Below are 21,666 nucleotides of genomic sequence, written 5' to 3' on the forward strand. Positions count from 1 at the left end.
AAGGACTGGGGCTGACTGAGCACATCTGCCTTGCTCAGGTCCCTGCTCAGTGCCTTTCCACTTCTTTGGACTCTGAAGATAGGAAATCTTGGAGTTCCTAGGTGTGTGTGTGTGTGTTTTGTCTTTCAGTGCTGAGTACAAAACTCAAGGTCTCGTACATGCTGAGCATGCACTGTACCACTGAGCTACACCCCCGGCAAGACTTTTTAGTTTTCTTGAAATGTAGCTAAGGACCAGCAGGCTCAGTGTTTCCTGGCAAAACTAAAATGCAGGTTACAGATTCCTGTATCAGGCCAATTAAATCTGAATCTCTGGACATGGGACCTGGAGAAGGCCGTGCCTATGCAGTAAGGTTTGAGGACCTCTTAGGAAATTCTTGCAGGTGATCTCAGACTAGAAGTTGTCTTCTGGGAACTACCCAGAAGACTCACCTTGAAAGAGCAACCATCTCCATTTTGGATAAACCTGGCCTGTCTCCATGTATTGATATGTACAGAGCTGGCTAGGCTATTTCTTTGTCCCTTCAATTGGCTTTCAGTGATGAAAACTGGGCTGGCTGAGGAGCTGATGTGTACTCTTTGAAGCAAACAGTGACTCCCAGAAAAACATGATTGTAGTGGGTGGGATGAAGAGCTGTGTTTCATGCTATCAGCTGGGATCAAGCCCCAAGAAAGACTGTGACTTCCCAGGGCAAAAAAGGATCGTGCATCAGAGCTGAAGCACTGACCCCAAATATTAGATACTACCTCAGTTATGTCATGCAGATTACTCTGCATTTTTTTTTTTTTTTTTTTTTGGTCTTTTTGAGACAAGGTCTTGCTGTGCAGTTCAGGCTGGCCTTGAGCTCACTTTGTAGCCCAGGCTGGTCTCGAACTCACAATGATCCTCCTGCCTCAGCCTCCTGAGTGCTGGGATTACAGGCATGAGCCACTACACCCGGCTACTCTGCATTTCTTAAACTCTGCATATTGCAGAGGTGAACTATCAGCCACCTACCTAGCCCAGCTCACAGCAATCACATATTTCCCGCCATTCTGACTGTCAGTCATCCCCAAGCCACTGCTTTCACGGAGAATTAATACAGCCTGGATTGGGCCCTGGGTCATAGCCCTTGTTCCAATGAACCACCATCTTGGCTGGACTTAGGACCTCCTTTGGCTCCTCATAACTATATGTCTTAGTGTCATTATTCTCACTGTGGATTGCACTGGAGGTGGTAGGTTGGAATTAACTCATAGAATTCCAATAACTTCTCCATAGGATTATAAATATAAACTTCCAGGACAGGAACGAGGAGAGGAAAGGGATCTCGACAAGTAGTCAGCTATCTTCACTGACAGCAGGGATGACTTGTCACATTTTAGTTCAGCTCTGACCATTTACAAGGCACATAAATTAAATACTCATAAATTAGCCTGAGATAAGTAGAAACCTCTAAGGTTGCTCACTTAATTATATGACAGTGAGGCAGGTGCTTCATGGCAATTTTTTCTGGGTGATTGAGGATATAAGGTTGTAGTGTGTGTGTGTGTGTGTGTGTGTGTGTGTGTGTGTCTATGTGTGTGTGTGTGTTTTAAGATAGGGTCTTGAGGGGCTGGGGATTTAGCGCAGTGGCATAAGCACCTGCCTTGCAAGCAGGTGGTCGTGAGTTTGATCCCCAGTACTGATAAAAACATAAAAGACAAAAAAAAAAATATAGGGTCTTGCTAGGTAGTTCAGGCTGACCTTGAACTCAAGGCAGTCTTCCTGCCTCATCCTCCAGAATGCTGGGATTACAGGCATGTGCAATCATATCTCCTGAGTTTGTAGTTTCAAAGTGCCCTCTGTTCAGGTTCCTATCTTATAACTATCTGAGGTCAAAACATCTTTATAAACAATGAGTCCTTATAAAGTTCTGTTCCTTTAAATGCAAAAAAGTTTTTTGTGGTATAGATTAAAGGTTATGATTTTTAAAATTTTTTTAAATTAAAAGTTATAGCCAGGTATGGTGGCACCCTCCTGTAATCCCAGCACTTGGGAGGCTGAGGCAGGAGGATTGTTGCAAGTTGGAGACCAGCCTGGGCTCCAAAGTGAGCTCAAGGCCAGCTTGGACCACATAGTGAGACCCTGCCTCAATAAATAAATACATACATAAATAGTTATGATTGTTTAAAGAATAATTGTCTAAAGTACGGAAGAATAAAGAGGTATCTAAGACTTGTTTTTAAGTCCTCCCAGTGAGGGGAATGGGTAATGGAGGAGAAGAAACAGGTACTTTCTGTCAGTAACTAACGAAAAGCAAAGCATACATGTGAGAATGCTGTTGTGTTCTATTTTTCAATAGGTAAAAAATGTCCCAGAATTAAAGGCTCAGGGAAAAATAAACCTTGCCTGGTGATTCCGATATAGCAACCTGTGGAACTGTATTTAAGATTCATTGGAAGAAAAGGAACCCCCTCAAAGCCAGTAAGATCTTAAAGGAATATTGCTGATCAAGCACCCTTCATGTGGGCTGGGGTGTGTCCCCCAATGGGACACACTGGACACTCATTAGGCCGGGGGTCCAAGTCCCAACACCAGAAAACAAAGCAAAATAATCGTTCACACCAGCCTTAGGTTTGAAAGGACAGGCAGAATCCCTTGTGTGGCAGAGGAACCCTTTTATCTGCGGTGAACAGATACCCTCCTAGAACTTAGACGAACGGACCACAAAGTTCTGGCTGGCCTGGTAAGTGGGAACAGCTATGGACCTGAAATGCCTGCTTTCCATGCAATCATTAACTTGCAGAGGTAGGTGCACAGGTTCTGATTCTTGTGATCTCAGGGAGTGCGGGCCTCTGTCTTTCTGAGTTTAAACAGAAAAGCTGTAAAGGAAAGCAAGTGTGTGATTGTCAAAAAAGACGGCTTCCCAAAAGCAGAAGGAGGGCTGAAATGATCTTTCTCTTGGCCTAAGTAGTTGTGTCAGAGGGCTTCTTTTTTTTTTTTTTTTTTTTTTGTCTTTTTCCTTTTTATCGGTATCAGGGATCGAACTCACGACTGCCTGCTTGCAAGGCAGGTGCTTATGCCACTGAGCTAAATCCCCAGCCCCTGAAGGCTTCATTTATTAAAACTCTACTTTGTTTTGTGCACCTGTGTGAGTGCATGTGAGTGCTACGTAAGTTTTTAAAAATTAAAACAAAATACTGAAGAGGGGCTAGAAATGAGAACCAATTCTGATTCCTTGAAATTCAGATTTAAGGTCTGAATTAGCCTTAGGAAATCTTCCAGAAGTGAAGATGGCAGGTGAAGCCTTCAGACTTTGCCTCAGGCCTGTTTTCTGGAGAACCAGGGCAACAAGCATTGAACCTGTTAGGTGGAAATTAGGGCCAGATTTCTAAGACAAGCCTGCTGGAAATGCTGGTGTAAAGCTCCCCTGTGAAGGGATAAGCCCAGCCTTGCCCATGCCTTTTACCTGTCAGACCTGTTCATCCGCGCTCAACTCTCTTCTCCCGAAAAAAAACAGGATGAAAGAAACCTCAGCTCAATTGTAATAACAGGAAGAGAGCACTGTGCATTTATTAAAACAACATATAGGACTGGGGATGCAGCTCAGCGGCACAGCGCCTGCCTGGCAAGCACAAGGTCCTGAGTTACGATTCCCGGTACCAAAAAAATAAAATAAAACAACGTTTAACAATCTCAGTTCCCCCACATCAGGGATGGGCACTGAAATACAGTACGTTATCTCCTTCTAGGTCCACGAGTGTGACCCAGCCTTCCCACAAGGAAAGAAAGCAGGCAGCTCCATTGACCTGGCCTCCTTTCCCTCTTTCACGATAGCCAGTCCACAGTGACCAAACATTATTATACAAAAGTCCCTTTACAAAAAGCACCAAATTGGCACACATAGACAAGTATATACAAAAATCACATTTTAAAAACGTACAAAATATTTCGTTTTGCACCAACGTAGAAAAGTGTCCTGTGTGACTGTTTCAAGCACATTTTCAATCCTGATTCAGTGACTGCTGGACACAGCGGTGGGGTTCCTATTCTAGTCCCTGCTCTCTGAGCAGAGGAGACACAATTCCCCATTTCCCCTCCAGGGGCCCTGTCCCTCCCACCCTGGGCCCATTCCCCTAGTCTCTGCATCCAGAGGGTCTCTCACACATCCGGCTCCTTACTGGTGTCCTGAAATAAAAAGACAGAGGCACATCAGACAGGGACTCAGGAAGGTAAGACTACCAGATGACATTTCCTGCCTGGTCTTTTCCTTTTAAAACCAAAATAGAATTTAGCTGCCAAAACACTATAGATTCTACATTTTATTCAAAGCTCCAAAGACTGTATTTTTCCAAACTTAGTTCTGCAAACTAAGCTTGGAAAAATAACAACATTAACAACCAAGAATGGTGATGCATGCCTACAATTCCAGCTAATTGGGAAGCTGAAGAGGTGGGATCACTAGTTTAGACCAGTCTGGACAATTTGCTGGGGATGTTGCTCAGTGATGAAGGATTTGTCTAGCATGCGTGATGTCCTGGGTTTAATCTCCAATACTGCGGAAAACAATGACAAATGCTAACAAGTGCTTTACCCTCGTGAGCAAATGAGTAGCAAAGCCTGAGAGAAGTCGAGACCTGCTCTGGATCACACACTCATCTGGGTAGATCCGTGACTCAGGTGCCAGGCTCTTAACCAGTCTCTGCCAAGGTGGCAATGTCAGAGGCCTGCGGGACCAGCAGACAACATGAACGAGGCAGGCTTGCCTGTGGCGGGTGGTGAGGCCAGGCAACCCCGCCATGTCCCATTTAAAGGGGACAGTCCTGCCCAGAGTGCCTCTCTGGGACTGAGGGGAAGTTCAAGTCCAGCAGAAGTGGAAGTGCAGATTCCTAGCACTGAAATCTCCTTTTGTTTTAATCCTTAAAAATAATTTCCTAATTTTAAAACATTAGCAATGGATGGGTGGGCTCAGCCCAGCTCCTGAGCCTGGTGTCTTTTCCCCTTTTTGTGGTATACTCCTTATCATTGAGAAGTGTCCTTAGCTATAAAATGGGAGCTTTTTAGCACAAATGATTTGGTGTTTTTGTTGCTGATTTATTTAAAGGTCAAGATAATGAGATTTTTACCTTTAAAATGTTTAAGCTCTCACTGGGAATAGAACCAGGCATCAGCACCAGTGGCCTGTAGAGAGCTTCGCACATGGTAAGGAAGGAGGGAAGAGAAAAGAAAAGAAAGGAAGATGGGAGGGAGGGAGAAGATGAGTGGAGGTAGACGGATTTCTTACCTTCTGCTTTCTCTTCTGTGGACACCTCCTCTTCCTGAACTTCTTCCTCTTCGAAAAACTCTTCCTCGTCCTCCTCTGTGACAAAGACCGGTTGTGTTAGGATGGGGCCGCTTCTCAGAGCAGCTACTGGGAGAGGACTCAGGCTGCAGGGAGCATTCGGCCCCAAGCAAAGTCAGGACCAAACGGGCAATGAGAGGTGCCAGGCTGGACAGAGGCCCACTGTGATGCCCCCTGCCTCTTCCCTCTAGGAGTTGTTTGCTTCAATAAGCAGCAACTTTTACTACGGTTCAACCTGTGGCCCGGAGCCTGGAGGAGGCTGACGAAGCATAAGGACAGACAGGAATCACCCAGGGAGAGCAGGACAGAGACTGCTCGTTCCCAGGGATCAGAGTCCCTGTCTTGAAGGGAGATGCTCAGCCTTGGAAACCTGCGTGCTCAGCACCTGCTCCACTGTCATTCTACAGACAGGAAGGATGTGCTGGGGGGCTTTTTGGGGTATCTCTGCTCCAGAGCTTGCTGAAGCTGACCAAGGGAGAGACAGCGATAGAGCTGCAACCTATGTCCTCGCTTTCTCCTCCTGTGATGTCAACTTCAGCTGCAACAGGGAACTCACCATCCCTGTCACCCTTGCCCACCCACTTCCTTAATCCTCTGGGGCCCCCAGGGGATTGCATGGAGAATTTGTCAAGAGTGTCTCCAAAATGGCTCTGAGATGACAGCCAAAATCCCAGCCAGGTACCTGAGATCCACGCATAACCTAGGGAGTTTTGCTGTGCTGTTTAATCACTGTCACAGTTCCTCCTCATGATGGCCTGCTCTGGGGGCTCACTATGTGGTCAGTGTTCTTTTTTTTTTTTTAAATGAAACTTTATTTATTTATTTATTTATTTATTGTCTTTTTCATTTTTATTGGTACCGGGGATCGAACTCATGACTACCTGCTTGCAAGGCAGGTGCTTATGCTGCTGAGCTAAATCCCCAGCCCCTGTGGTCAGTGTTCTGCTAAGCGCCATGGACATTCTCATATAAACCTATTAATCTTATTTTTTCAGTGGTCCTCAGTGAGATCCATGTGGGCTCCTTACCAGCTGTGTGACCTTGAATCAGTCACTTAGCCTCTCTAAACTTTAACTTTCTCAACCTCAAAAAGGGAGATAGCAACCTATCTCTTAAAGCTGTATTAAATTATAGAATCCATGTTAAGAATTAGTGCCTAAAATATGGGCAGTCTGACAAATGGACTCGATAAATGGTTCCTGTTGCTACTGTCTCCTGTTGCTACTTCCTCAGCCTGAGGAAACTGAGGCTCAGGCTGATATCAAGGGCAGAGCAGGTGACCACTCTGGTGGTCACCTGTAGAAGTTCTTGGCCTCCTAGCTGTTAAAGCTTGTGTCTAGACCTCCCTCCAAAAGCCTCATGCGGTCATAGGTGGGGCTTTTCAGAGGTGACTGATTTATGGTGCAATGCTAGGATTAAGAGGGCTGGGATTAAGGATGTGAGTGCTACCCGGCCTGGATAAGATATAAGAGACACAAAGAGGTTGTTTGCTTGCTTTTGCTGTCTTCTGTCTGCCATGAACTGGTTTTTCTCTTTGATGCCTGTCTGCCGTGTCACACTGCCTTGGGGCCAGCCAGCTATGTACTGAAACCTCTACAATCTGTAGATAAACTTTTCCTCCTCTAACTCTGGGTGTTGGTATTTTGTCTCAGCAACAAGAAAAGTAACCAAGATAGTAGCCATGGAGCAGATAATCATTAGTCAAGGATGGATCCAAGTCCACTGGTGCCTTACCTTTGGGATATATTTTGTCCCTTTTTCATGAATGAGATAAATCTGGGCCTCTGAGAATAGATTCTGTTTTTTGCCCTGGGGATATATACATATATATACTGGGAATTGAATCCAAGACCACTACATTGAGCTCTTTTAAATTTTAGTTTGAGACAGGGTCTCACTAAGTCACTAAGTTGCTGAGGCCGAATTGAAATTTGTGATCCTCCTCCCCAACCTCCCAGAATGCTAGCATTACAGTCATCCACTGCCACATTTGGCTCTGAAAATAAATTTAATACAAGTCCTGAATGTATGGTGGAGATCTATGGAGGGCGGGGGGGAGGTTGCTAAGCAGTTTCTCTCCATACCAGTGTGTTTACAGTTCTTCCTCATTCCTGTATGTCCTCTCTCTTCCCCCCACTCTCCACTGTACATCAGAGCACTAACTCTTACACCAGGGCAACAGGCAGCCCGCACAAACTAGGCACACTAGTGCATGCTGTGATTTCCACACTAGATTGGCTGAAGCAACCCTTTTTCTCTGTTGCTAAACAGCTACCTTTCAACTGTGTGAACTTCAGTGTATTAATATCTTTACTTATCATCCAGTTTTGTTATTCTTTCTACTTATTGTTATGGTTACAGTGGCAATAGGCACCCTAGAAGAATAATTATAAACACAAAGAGGATATAATATAGGTAATTAACAGCATGAGTATCATAGGTGACAGCATTAAGAGACTGAAACTAAGATTGACTTTAGGCAATGACCTCTACACTATGTCAAGTACCCCCAAAACCCTCCTGCGTCCATATCTGATCTGTTGCAACAGCACCAGAAAAACTCATCCTTAGAAGGCGCACTTTCAACTTAAGTTTTAAAATTCAAAAATTAAGTTAGGAGAGGCAGACAGGAGCTTGCCAGAGGCTGCACAGATATTACACATATGGCAGAATCAGAATCTGAACTCAGAGCTGTCTGATTCCAGATGCTGTGAGGATTGGATAATTTACTGAGTGACAGTTAAGCATGAGGCACGGGGCTGGGTACTCATCTAGAAGTTGGCTGTGGATTTGGCTGGACAGTTGGGATCTCTGTTGGTGGATCTGCCTCCCCACAGGGCTCAGTGGGAGGGACACTGGCTTTCAGGAATCAACAGGTAAACAGACAAGTGATACCACCACCTCCCTTACCTATCCCAAAGTCGATGGCCCTCAGGGCATCCGCTATGTGCTCTAAGTCCAAAGTAAAGTAGTCCATGTTTTCAAATCCCTGCTCTGTCTTCCCCAGCTGGCAGCCTTTGGAAGCCTCCACGATGCTGGAAGGGAGAGAGAGAGGTGCAGTGAGATCTGGGGTTCAGCACAGGGAGGGGTGTCTTAGTCCAGTCCTCCTGCACCATGCCAGGCTCATACCCAACCTCGCAGAGACAGCCCCCACCCTAAGGGTGGAGTGTTTCCTGTTCAGTCCCAAGCAGAACGGATGGACCGAGGAAGTGGGGGATGCAAAGGCCAGGGAGGCTGGCCCATGGGAGCACCCCCCCCCCCAAGAACTGTTGCATAGGGTCTCTCTGGACATTCACCAGAGGCCCTGCAAGAACTGAGAGCTTAGGTCAGAGCCCCAGAGAAGACACTGACCTTTGGATGAGTTGCTTGGCACTCTGTGGGAGAAGAGAAAACAGAGTCAGGAGGGCAGGAGAGGTGACCCCAGGAACCAAGCAAAACCAGCCACTGAGTATTCCAGATAGTCACTGGATGTCATTCCTAGCCTGGCCCACTCCCTGCCCCACTCTGAACAGAACTTGGATATTTTCCCCCTCTGTCATGGTCTGCATAAGTCTTGGTCAGCACCCAGGACTCTCCAATTGTTCTAGCAGGAAACCAGATTCTCAAGGTCATCCATGCTCAATTAATGGTCTCCATGTTGGAGGCTGTGTTTTGCAGCTTCCATAGCTTCACGTGCATCCTCTTGTTTGAACCTCATAAATCAGTAGGATGAAGGCAGGGGCTATAGCTGCCTGCTTTCCAGATGAGAAAACTTAGGCTCACAGATTTAAAGGACTTGTCTAAGGAGCTATGGGTGGTCAGCTGGGGAGCACAACGGGAGCCTGCCTGGACTCTAAGTCCTGCTTACCAAGAGGAAGGTGGCCCCGCCAGGCTCGTCCAGGGACTGGATAGCTGTCTCCACCAGCTTGGAGGACTTGTCCAGCTGCTCCCGGTACTGCTGGATGAGGGACTCAATGAAGCTCAGCTTCTCTTCCTGCTCCTGCGTGATCCTCTGCAGCAGCTCACTTTTCTTCTCGTCCAGAATGGCATACAGAGTGTCAAACTTCTGGCTCAGCTCTTCCTTTACCTGGTGACTGTTCTCCTGAGGAGAGAAGCCCCACAGTCACCTTCCTTCCCAGGACAGGTGTGCCCAGGAGCCAGCAACCTCAAGCCCATATGACAGAAGGTAGAAGGCAAGCTATCAGGAGCACTGCACCTGTAAGGTCTCACAGCTGCTCTGTGACACTCAGAAACTGGTGTCACGGAGAACAAATGGAGACTCTCAGGTCATATGGCTCGACCCCTTCCAGTGTCCCAGTCACACGCTTCTCTCAATGCTAAGACTGAGGCTGGACTCAGCATCACTTGGTTCCAGGGTAGATGGGAAGGCAGTGGCCCCCTGCAACCCATCTGGACAAAGCTCCCCTCTCTCCAACACTGATACGTATCTTAACTACCTCCTGTGTCACGTGGGTATGACAGTAGCCCCTCTTAGACCAGGCCACTCTGGTGCGATCCTGGGTGCTGAATCTGTCTATCCTCTGCAGCCTAGGACTCCAAGTATATATATATAGCCTGTGGCCCTGACAGCCAGGGCAACCCCTGGGCATGTGCTAGAAATACAGAATCACGTTTCATTCCAAACCTACTGAACCAGAACCTGAGTTTTCATAAGACCCGGGGTGACGTATGTCCCTTTAAAACTTGAAAAGCCCTAGTCTAAAACCCTCTGGAGAATAATGTTCTTAAAATCATTTGTGCTGGGGGTAACTGGCAGGGTGAGATACTCCCAGAGGTCAGCGGCCAGATCTGTCTTGGTCATGCTCAATCCCCAGCACTTTGAGCAGGGCATGATTCAGCTCATTGAGTAAGAGGATGGTGGATTAGTCCCTCCCTTGCCACCCTGTTGGTCACCCCAGGCTCCTGTTCCAACCTTTATTCAACCCATGGGAGAGCTTTTGCCAGACCAGTTCCACTGGGGGACTTCAAATTCCGAAACATTGCTATTCTGTCCCCTCACCTTGGTCACTCGACTGGAGTCCTCCAGCTGAGTGATGATGGTCTGCATGCGGTCATTCCCTGCCACCAGCATGGAGATACAATTACTCAGCTCAGTCTAGATGAAGGGAGGAAGCACAAGAGGAGAGACAGAAATAGCATAAGGACCAGGCTGCTTGGACATAGCATAAACACGGCAGCCTAGGAGTCCTCTCTTCTAGAAAGTAGGGTACGATTCCTCTTTCTGAGGTGCAGCTCAGATCCAGAGCAGAGAATAGCACAATGATACTGTATCCTGTACTTATTTATTTAGATTTTTGAGACAGGGTCTTGCTATGTAGTGCAGACTGGGCTTGAACCCACTATGTAGCCCAGGCTGGCCTCAAACTCATGGTGATTCTCTGTGCTGGAATTACAGGTCACTACACCCAGTTCTGAATCCTTTATTTTTCAGATGAAGTCCCAGGGGAAAACTATTCAAAACACACAGGAAGGTACTAAGAAGAGAGGACAGACTAGTTCTGGAGAAAAGAAATAGAGTTGGAAAGTTCTAGAAGAGAGAGAGAAATCAGGAGTGGGGGATGGGGAAGAATACAGAAAGAGGGGCCACCGCTTGCTGCCTGGACAGGCTGGTGGGGCTGCCAGTGGTCCAGGGAGAGGGCTCTAAGTTGTTTTCCACTCCAGGGGAGTTTGGGAGAAGTGAGAGGCTCAGAGATATCTGGGGCCCAAACACTCGGGATGGAGAAACCATGGCCTGAGAGAGCCTCGTGGCCTGGCCCCAGGATGAGACCTCTCCCCTTGGCCACACCCAGGTGCTCTCAAGTGGCTCTAAGTATAACCCATGAGCTCAGCCACTTCCCCGCAAGGAGGCAAAGGCGCTGTCCCTTGGCCCGGGAAGTCCCTCCAGAGGGACTATTCCTGAAAGGCCGGCTCAGCAGATCACAGGGGATCAAATCCACTCCTGGGGATCATTGGAGGAAGCAGGGGCTGGGGTCTGTACCTTCTGTCCCTGGAAGACGCTCTGGAGCGGGGCTACCTCGCAGGCCTGGTGAGCCCCAAACACCTTGCACATGGAGCACGTGGGCACCTCGCATGTGAGGCAGTAGATGTTGATCTTCTCATCTTCGTGCTCCTTGCACATTGGGTGGCTGCCCTTCTGCAGGGGCCGACTGCAGCAGGGAGAGGACAGTCACAGGTTGGGGGAGGGCTCCAGAGTTCCTGTCTCTTTCCCTGGTTCCAGTCACAGGAGGCCACCCCAGGCATATTCCTGAGCCCTCAGTGACTGGCTGCTCTTACACCCTTCGTCTTCTAGGGACCCAGGACCACAGAAGCCAGTGACACCCACCAAACCTGTTCCTACATCCGGGGACTCAAACCCCAGAGCTAGAGTTGGCCAGAGCCTCTGTCAGCACAAAAGACTTGGGAAAGGGCTCAGAATTTCAGACCTGGCGATGTTTTTGAGAACAGGAAATGGGACCTCTGGAAAGTGAACTCACTTGCCCAAGGTCACACAGAGAGCCAGGGCAGGGGAGGCTAGAGGTCCTTCGATCTAATTATAGTCCCCATAGCTTAGTTGGTACAGGCCGGGCTCTGAGCTAAGCAGTTTATACTGACAGCCTCACTGAATTCTATATTTAATCCATCAGACTGTACCCTTCCATCTAGGCAAGGAAAATTGCCTATTTTCTTCACCTCTGAGCCTACAGTATACAGTTCCTACATGGAGGAGGTGGTAATTAAGTACAGGTAGAAAGAGTAAACTAGTTAAACATGCCCTGGGGTGCCTCCCAGGCTCTGAGGAGTTAGTGTCTGTACTCAAGTGACACAAGTGGGTAGCACAAGGTGGTCTGATGGCTCAGGACAGGCTTAACTCCTCACCCAGAGATTCTCTGCACAGCATGCATTCCTTCTTTCTTTGAAAGCTTTATTTTTTTTTTTTCATTTTTCTATGTTTTTGGTACCAGAAATCAAACTTCAGACCTCATGCTTGCCAGGCAGGCGCTGTGCTGCTGGGCTAAATCCCCAGCCTCTCCTCCTTTCTGGTTCTCTAACACATTCTTTGTTTTTCATTTCCAGTTCTTGGCATTTGTATTTTAGAAAACATTGAATCAAACAGGTGAGAGCAATCGCTTTCTCGCTCTGTGTATTTCTATTCTCGGTAACACACATCCTTAGAACGCCTTTCTTCACGTATGGCTTTCTCCACTTCACGCATCTGGCACATCCTGTGTGCATCTCTCAGGGCAGGGGGCATTTCCCAACCTACGCGGATTTCTGGAACTCCAGCGAAACAAGCACTCATTCAGGCTACGCTATTATAGACAGCTAAGTTAGGTAGAAATATTCTAGGCACTCAGACAGGGATAGGCCCTCGAGGAGCAGAAGATAAGAACACATGGAAATTGTGGTTGAGTGGGGCTTGGTGGCGCACGCCTGTAATCCCAGCACCTGGGAGGCTGAGGCCTCTCTAAGACTCTAAGACTAAAACTAAAAACAAGGCTAAAATAAATAAAACAAACTATGTGGCTGGAGACACACCTGAAGGTTAAAATCACAATGACCAGATATGCTTCCCTAAGGGATAAATGGCAGCTTCAGAGTATAGGTCCTACCCCTTTTGAGATTTCCTCTATATCTTGTTAGCTCAACCCTAAATTGGGCCATCCTCTCCCACCCATTAAGACTAAGGCTAAACTAAGACTAAAACTAAAAACAAGGCTAAAACAATAGATTATTGACCAAGATTAGGATGTCATCCATATGCCCTTGCTACCATTGGATCAATATCGACCAAGCGGCCCATACCTGGAATCTTGTTTTGACCCACATTATACCTACCTCATGACTTTGCTCTATGAAACTTTCTCAGAGAAGGCTGGCAACCCATTGAAGACCTCTCCTGCATCTCAGGAGCTACTCCTATTTTCCAATAAATTTTCTCACTCTTTTTTTTTTTTTTTTTTTTTTTTTTTGTCTTTTTTGTTTTTATCGGTACCGGGGATTGAACTCACGACTGCCTGCTTGCAAGGCAGACGCTTATGCCGCTGAGCTAAATCCCCAGCCCAATTTTCTTACTCTTAATCTCAACTGTTCCTTAGAATTTATCCTTTGACTTTGGAGAACACAAACTCAGCATGTCTGACATCTAGCACTGTGGGAGTTAGATTTTTTTTTCCCTATATCAACACCAGCTCTGATCCTCAGATCCTAAAATCACGGGCATCTGGCAAACATCAAACAGTGACTGCCACTTTGGCATCAGTCCCTCACCTCCCAATAGACCAATCGCTTTCCAGGCTTGCTTTCCCCCACTCTGAAATGAGCCCTTTGCTAGACTTCTCCTTTTGCATCCTTGAGCCTGCGTCTCCATGCTGTCAGGGTCCCACCTTGTCATTCGTCTCCACACCCTGGGCAGGGAGCCCTGGGGTGGCAGTGTGCAGAGGTGAGGCAAGAGCCCAAGGGCCCACTCCCTGTGCCCATCTCCTTCCTGTTGCAGCTTGGCATAACTGACGCCATCTTGAGCCTGCATTTAACTAGTGCCCCATTTTGACCCAGGAGAATAAAAAATTACCTAGAGTACACTCCCATAAGAAAAGGAAAATGAGCTGTACCCACAAGTTCTTAACAAAGAAGCAGGATACAAGTGCCAATCAAAAATTAATATAAGATCCTAGCTAAATTGTTTCCAACAGGACATCTTTTTGTAGTTTTCTGTTTTGAAAGCTCTGTAACTTTCCAGTTTGGGGCCACTTGGTAGGACTCTGAAACAGGGGTCCATATGTGAGTGGTCCTGAGTTCAGCTAATAAAATTCCAACTTTATCAATTTGGCTGCTTGGATTCTTATATTGCTCACAAATCCACTTCACTCCCCAAGTGCCCACCCTCCTAAAGTCGCCGGGTTCAAACCCAACTGTCCTGCCCTCTGTTCATTTTGAGGTTTTTCCAAGGGCTCAGCAGAAGGTGCTTGTAAAGAATATGACCCACGATTTTATTTATGGCACAATAAAAGCAGCAATCATTGTCAAGGGTTCAAGCACAACACGCTCTTCCAAGGTCAACCAGGGGGAGGAGGGATGTTTGGTGCTGCGTAGCCCGTGTTGTTACTGTAATGACCAACATGTGAAGCAATCGAGCACAACAGCAGTTAAGAATATTCACCATGGACACTTTCCCTCAGCGTCAACATTATGTGCTTAGGTAAACCTCTGGCCCTCTCCGAGCCTCTATTTCCTCTTGATAATATGGAGGTAAGAGTGTTCATGGTTTACTGTGAAGATTGCACAGAGAAAATGCATGAAAAGTACTGAGTACCATGTGGAGTACAGTAGGTGCTCAGTGAATACTGAACGTGATATTTGTAACATTTCCCATAAATACCCTATTTGACAATCTCCAAAACAGACCTTACTGTCAGTCGCCTTTCGAAGCAAGAGCAATAAATTCCCAGAGACTCACCCAAGAGCCTCAGATGCCTTACTAACAGAAGAAAAACATCCCCCACTGTGGCCCAGGCCATGGCTTTAACTCCATGGGCATGGTGGGTCACCCTCCCTGGTGCAGGGCACTGCTTGAACCCAGCTGCCTGGGGAAGGTTTCGGACCATAAAAGCCACGAAGTCAGCATCCCAGGGGTCTGAGCTTTGTTTTTGTGGTGCTAACACACATTTTCCCTGAGCTGCATCCTCAGCCAGGATGTTCTTTTCTGTAAAGATTGTTCCCTGTTTCTCTCCAGTTTGAGGCCCAACACAGCATAATCCCCAGCACTCACAAATTCTGCCCTTTCATTGGAGTGAGACAGATCTGATCAACTCCCTGAGCCTCTGCTTCCATGAACTGGGATAATAAAGTCTTGCTTGATCCACGGGGTTGCTGTGAGGCCCCATGAAGCACCCTCAGTGTCCCTCATGGTGCTGCCCACACACAGGCCACTCTGGCCAACCTTGGAAACAACCGGATGCATTCCAACTGCATGCTGCCTCTGCTGACCAGGGCCGCTGAGCTGACCCCAGACCCCTCTCTCTCTCAAATCCACCAGTGTCTCCCAAGAAGAGCAGCCTGATCTCTGGGTCCCTGCTCCAGTACAGCAGGGCTGAGAGCTCTCGGTCACTGACCCTATCTGGAGAGGAGGGCAGTGGCTTTTGGTACCAGGTCCTGGGCAGATAGGAGACGAAAGGGGCCTGGGAGTCCAGCCTGGGAGGAGCAGAGCTACACACTGACCTGGAACACTCCTGCTTGTAGATGTCAATGATATTCTCCACCAGCAGGTTCCTCTGCAGTCCGTATACCCCGTGACGATCCATGATCACCTCATGTCGGCAAGAGGGGCAGCGGAAGCGGCCCCCAGACATGGACACCGAGCCGCTCCGGGTGGTCCAGTAGGGATTTGCGGCCTGCAGGTGGTCAGGGCAGAGTGAGGCCTGCGTTCCCTCCTCAGTTCCTTCCCTTCCTAGTCCTTTCCTCCCTGCCTTATTACCCCAACCAGGTCTGTCACATCGAAGGCCCTGAGCTCCCCGTCTTGGAACACCTGAAGAACAGCCCACAATGGGCCAGTTCAGTGGGCAACAGATCTTCCTTTCAAGTCACACTCATTCTACGAGTGACTGAGCAAGCAACCTAGTCTCTCTGTGCCTCAGTTTATTTCCCTGTGAGATGGCCCCTATGAGGAGAGCAAGCTGGGGTCACACCCTCAGAGGGGGGCAGTGAAAGGACATTGTGTGTTGTGCCCCTGGGGACCTTGAATCCTGCCTCCCAGCCTGGACATCTATCCTTCTGTCGAGGGGAGGTGGAGCCCTCTTGGCCCCAGACTAGAGCACATAGTCTCAAAGGGAAGATGCCTCTATCCCTAGCGCCTCCCTGTCACCCCTTCCCGAAGCGCTGGGCCCCCTGTCAGCACAGAGCTGGCTCTGGCCCAGGAGTCTGGTTTCTCTTTCCTCTCTGCCTGCCTTCCCCTCTTATCACTTGAGGCATTTGACTCTCGACATCGAGCAGCCCTGGGGAGCATGGACAGGGTGGGGACGGGACATGCGTCATGCAGAAGGAACGGGACAGCCAGAGCTGGCTCCCCACCCCCAGCCCAATCCAGTGGCCTCTGCTAGGGTCCACTTAGCAGAGAAAGAGCCAGGCCTGGTTACAGGAGTCTCAGGCTGAGAGGGAAGGGAAGCCGCATAAGCAAATGGGGCCCTGGGAGCCAGCTGTGTCCCCACTGACCTGGAAGATGTCGTTGGCACACTTCCGGCAGAGGTTGTGCTGGCATGGTAAGATGACCACCGGCTTCGTAAACAACTCCAGACAGATGGGACAGATCAGCTGCTTCTCCAGGTTCTCCATGGGGTTCCCATCCTGGATCAGGCTGGACTTATAATCCATATTGCCCACAGGTACGGCTGCTGCCTCCACCTGCCTCTCTCTCAACTGACCTGAGGCTCTTGCCTGGGCCACAAAACACCAGCTCGGATCCTCTTTGCCGACTCTTCCTGGTGCCCAAATTCTGTCTTGGTCTGAGGCCCCTTTGATATTTATAGCTGAGCCTCGGTCACATGAGCCCCAAGAGGGGACCAGCTGAGCATTCCGATGCCAAGTGGCTGGCGGGGCTTGAGTTTCCTCCAGGGCTCACAGACTCAGCCCTCTCAAATCACATGTGAGGGTGAGCAATCCTGTTCCCCTGGGATGGGGGTCGTAAACAAGAACAGCCTGTCCGGAGGCCTTAGAGGAGGGTTGGTACCCAGGGTTTCCTGCAGAAATGGGTGTCCCCTGGCTAAGCTGGAGAGCCAGGGGATGAGACAGAGAGGGGGCAACTGGGTCTGCAGAGGTCAGTAGCCAATGCCCCTTGGTAGAGTCTCAATCGACTAGTCAGATGAGTCAGGGAGCCCCTCCCATCCCACCCCACCCCACCAGAGTCCCTGAAAAGGCCATGCCAGGCAGCCCATCTCTCCATGCCTTGAGAAGTAGCCTGGTCTTTTACCTGGTAGATTTTGCAATCAGGTCTGCAAAAGGAAAGAGTCTTGTACAAAGTCATTTAGAAAGGAAGTGGCAGAGACACTTAGTCATGCATTGGGAATTTTTCTGTATACTAACTATATACAGCAGGCATTAAGGTGACAGAGAGATGGGTGATCTGTGTCCCTGTCCCGAGATGCCCACTGCCCAGGAAGAAGCAGGTAGAATAACTCAAGCAGCATCAGAAAGCCAGGCCTGGATACTCAGGAGTTAGCTCCCCTTGGCCCTCTGCACAAATTTTACTTTTTCTCCATACTGATTAGGACATTTTCCACATTGGTAAGCCTAAGTCACCAGGGCAGGGACTCTGGGGACACCTGATCTGAAGAGGTAGACAGAAGTCTAGGGCAGGCCCCCGGGTGAGCCTAAGAGGCCCTGAAACACACAGGAAGAGTATGTGGGGCCTTGAGAAAGGAGCAAACACTGAGAGCCATGGTGCACACCTGTAATCCCAGCACTCAGGAGGCCGAGGCAGGAGAATCACAGAGTTTAAGGCCATAGTGAACTCTGTAGCAAGATCTTGCCTTAAAAAAAAGGAGAAAGCCAAACCCTGAAACAAGACCTAATAAACCACAAGGGCAGAGGGGCCAACCTCAGGAAAGAAGGCCTAGTGGGGCAGAGGAAGAACCAGATACAGAGAGAGGAGGCCTTAATAACAAAGGACAGGCGAATTCAGAGGAGAGAGTGGTCTCTCCCCACCAAAAATACTAATGGCTAGTTTTTACAGGGTGCTTACTATATGCCGGGTACTACTCTAAGCAATTTGCATACATTATGTCATTTCATCATTTCAGCAAGTTTCTGATGCAAGAACCACTGCTTCCTCACTTCACAGGTGTGAAAGCTCAGGCCCAGAGAGGTGAAGTAACCTCTGGGGGTCGCACAGCAAGCAACATGAACCTAGATAAATGATTCAGGGCCCTAGAAAACCTCCTGGTCCTGGGGAATTATGTTTGAGGCACGTTGACATCATCAGTCCAGCCAGGGGCGGAATAGGAAGAGGGCTGGGAAAAAGTCCTACCTTTTTCCAGCTTACATGACTCAGGTTTGTTCAAATCTCCACAGTGTTGTGTCCAAGGAAAGTGGCATCTCCTTGGCAAATGGGAGATAAACAACAAAGGGGTTAAGGGCACCCTGGGAATCTTACACCCTTTTGCCTAACAATGTAGTTATGGCTAATGAGACCAGGGCAAATCTGCTGGATAGAGGTAAAGGATTTTTTCCATGATAAAATTTAAAACGCAAAAGGAATGGAGTGTGAGAGGGCAGGCAGCCACTTTGCAACCATGAGGGGACAAGTCTGAGGTAGAAGTCATCACTCTGAAGAGGGCAGAAGTGAACTACAAAAAGCCCCTGGCTTACTGCTACTGTCTTGTGCTGCAATTTATCCAACCCCAGAACTGCCTAAATCTTGATGACTCACAATATAAAATAACAAATGCCAGAAACTGTGATGGCTCATCGCTTGTGGCGGAAAGCACCCTAGAAATGTTCATGCTTCCAGCTCCTGGAGGCCAGTGATTTTCAAATCTCGAATTCTAGGTCAGACTTTTCTTTCGTCTAAAGAGAATATTTGTGACAACTCTTACTGAGCAGCTCCACTAGCACCTTAAACTCATCCCGCCCCAAAGGGAACACCGGCTTCCCCACTCTACCAACCACCCATGTGGGGACAAGTATGGAGCCAAAAGCCCCTTGGGGCTCCCCTCCCGCACTGCACACAGCCAGCCTCTGCAGCTCATTGTCATGCTGCCATTGTCTGTGAGCCCAGCTGTCTCCCTGAGACTTTGAAAACTTTGAGGGCAGAGTCTGTCTCTGTTCATCTCTGTACCCCAAGTGCCCAGCACATGATATCCAACAAATACCCCCGCCCCCAGTTCCTGCCCCGTCCTGGGGATGGAACGCAGGGCCTGTGCACTGAGGGGCATCCTCGGCCTTTCTTATTTTCTGTTCTGAGACAAGGTCTTGCTAAATTGCCCAAGCAGAGCTGGAGTTTGTAACTTTCTGCCTCAGCCTTCCAGAGTACTAGGATTACAGGCAGGTGGAACCGCACCCAGCTCAACTGGTTCTCACGGGGATGGATGAATGAGTGAGTTCAACTCATTGGAGCAGCTGAGTCGAGGTCAGACTGGGGAAAAATTAATATACTCCAATGAGCTTGTTTGGCTAAATGGGGACGACAACACAGGAGAGAAGGTACGAGAACTGAGGTGAGGTTGGAGCAAACCCCGTGGGCCTGGGAAGAGGGAGAGTTCAGCTTCTGGGGTGGGAGACGGGAGAAGAGGAGGAAGAGAGAGAAAGCTGCTTGCTGCATCTTTGGAACTCAAGGCAGATTGGCTGAACCTCTGGGGCTGTGGCGGGGAGGGTGCGGGGTGGTGGGGGAGAGGTTTGGAGCCCTGGTGCCGAAGCAGAAGTCGTGCAAATGGACACGGACAGTGGGACGGGCGCCAGCCCAGCGTTGGCAGGGCTTGTGCTGCTGCTGAGAACCGAGGGGGAGGAAGGGAAATTCCCACGTGGGCTCTGCTGGGCATCAAAACATGTCTGGTCATTTAATCCTCACAACAGCCCCGTGGGGGAGGTATTACGAGCTTCATTTCTGTCCCAGGAGGAAATGAAGTTCAGAGAGTTAATTGGCTTGGCTGAAGTCACACAGCCACAAAGGGCAGTGCCAAGCCAGGATTCATGTCCAAGGTAGTCTGATTCCCAAACCTTTGCTCCTTCGCAGAAGCATTTATTGAGTGCTTATTATGTGCTGAGCATTTTGCTAAGTCCTTCCCTTCTCCTGTCATTCGGTTGTCCAAATAAACTTCGGGAGGCAGGGATCACGATTTCTCCTGTTTGTAGCCCAGTGGCAGAGGCTCAGAGAAGTTAAGTCACTTGGCCAAGGTCCACCAGCAGTGAGTGACACAGCCAGCATCAGAATTGGAAAGTTATAAGCCACTCTCATGACCAGTTACGAGAATATACTATAAAGCTACGGAATATCTATCATTGGCAAGTCTGGGCCCAGAACTCTTGACCATTACATTCAGCTGGCTCCCTCTCTGTCAGCCACGTCCTTTATTTCCTTTTACTGTTCATCAGTGAACATTTCAAACACATTAAAGTATACGTCAGGAAGGGAAGTTCAGGGAGGAGAAATAACTCATAGGAAGTCATTCAGCTAGGGACAACTCTCACATGAGTGAGGCACTATCCCCGAAGTCTGTCACTACAGGGAGATGAGCACCCCAGAGGGCCGCAGATGGTCAGAGACTTGACAAGGAGAAGAGCGTGAGCTGGGCTTGACAAGGGAGTGGAAACCAGAAGGCCATAATAGTTGTAATACTTTCTCCTTTTTATGGTGGTGCTGGGGAGTCAACCTGGGGCCTCACATGTGCGAGGCAAGTACACAACACTATTTTTGATAGTAGCTGAGTATCAACAGTCTCGTGGCCCTGTTTCATTCAGTCCTTACAACAACCACAAAGGGCATGTTCTTTTTTTTTCCCCACTGAGGCAGGGTCTCACTATGTAGTCCAGACTGGCTTCAAACTCAGGGCAATCCTCCTGCCTCAGCCTCCTGAGTACTGAGGGTTACAGGTATGTGCTACCAACCACACCCAGTGGGCGTGTTCTTAAAAATACAGTATTTTTAAATTGAAAAGTAAAAATTGTGTATATTCATGGCATACAACATGATGTTTTGATATAAATACACAATGGGGTGGCTATATCAAGTTATTTAACTGTGTATTCTCTCGCATTTTACTGTGGTGAGAGTGCTTCGAATCTACTCTTAAGCAATTTTCAACTATATAGGTCATGCTTATTATCCCCATTTTTTTTTTTGAGACAACTTTTCACTATGTAGTTCAGGCCATCCTTAAACTCATTTTGTAGCTCAGGCTGACCTCAAACTTGCTGTGATCCTCCTGCCTCAGCCTCCTGAGTGCTGGGATTACAGGCCTGTGCCACCATGCCCTGTTTTATTACCCCCATTTTAGAGATGAAGAAACTGAGGCACAGAACTTTGTAGAGTTGCCATGTGTCCCACAGCTAGTAGAGGGAAAACAAAAATGGTCCTTGAACCCCTAAATCAACTGATACCAGAAAGGGGGCTTTTTAGAAACCTGAGAGTCTTGCTCAGGGGGCAGGACATCTGGGCTCCATCTTCATCTCTGCTGGAGACTTGCCGACAACACCCACCCTAGAGTCTTCAGACGATAATCCACAAGAGCCCCTCCATATCCCCACGCCTGGGTTCTTGGGCCCCAGGTGGCCGTGCCGGGGAGGAAATCGGCCCTGGCTTCCTTTTCATGCTCTGTGCTCCTGGCTTGTTTAAATGCCTCCTTGGTACATCACAGGGCAGGTCTCCCTGTTGGGTGTCTGTCACACTCCCTTCCCTCCCC

The 21,666-nt window shown here is 48.5% G+C and overlaps 1 protein-coding gene across 2 annotated transcripts; it reads right to left on the minus strand.

Moving 5' to 3' along the window:
• Window positions 1-3,499: 3,499 nt before the first annotated feature.
• Window positions 3,500-16,788, minus strand: Trim63 (tripartite motif containing 63). 2 transcript variants are annotated; one of them, XM_003471115.5, is made up of 9 exons: window positions 16,487-16,785; window positions 15,497-15,669; window positions 11,280-11,448; window positions 10,302-10,397; window positions 9,150-9,383; window positions 8,654-8,676; window positions 8,213-8,337; window positions 5,246-5,320; window positions 3,500-4,149 (listed from the first exon to the last, which is right to left on the minus strand). In XM_003471115.5, the coding sequence occupies exons 1-9, from the start codon at window positions 16,643-16,645 to the stop codon at window positions 4,139-4,141; spliced, it is 1,065 nt and encodes a 354-aa protein (XP_003471163.2). In that variant the 5' UTR covers window positions 16,646-16,785; the 3' UTR covers window positions 3,500-4,138. The 2 variants fall into 2 exon arrangements, with proteins under 2 accessions (XP_003471163.2, XP_063091868.1); XM_063235798.1 differs by lacking the exon at window positions 10,302-10,397 and having other exon boundaries at window positions 16,487-16,788.
• Window positions 16,789-21,666: the final 4,878 nt, after the last annotated feature.

This window comes from Cavia porcellus, unplaced genomic scaffold, assembly GCF_034190915.1.
Source record: "Cavia porcellus strain 051 isolate PalLab524CR breed Dunkin Hartley unplaced genomic scaffold, mCavPor4.1 scaffold_25, whole genome shotgun sequence".
Lineage (NCBI taxonomy): Eukaryota > Metazoa > Chordata > Mammalia > Rodentia > Caviidae > Cavia > Cavia porcellus.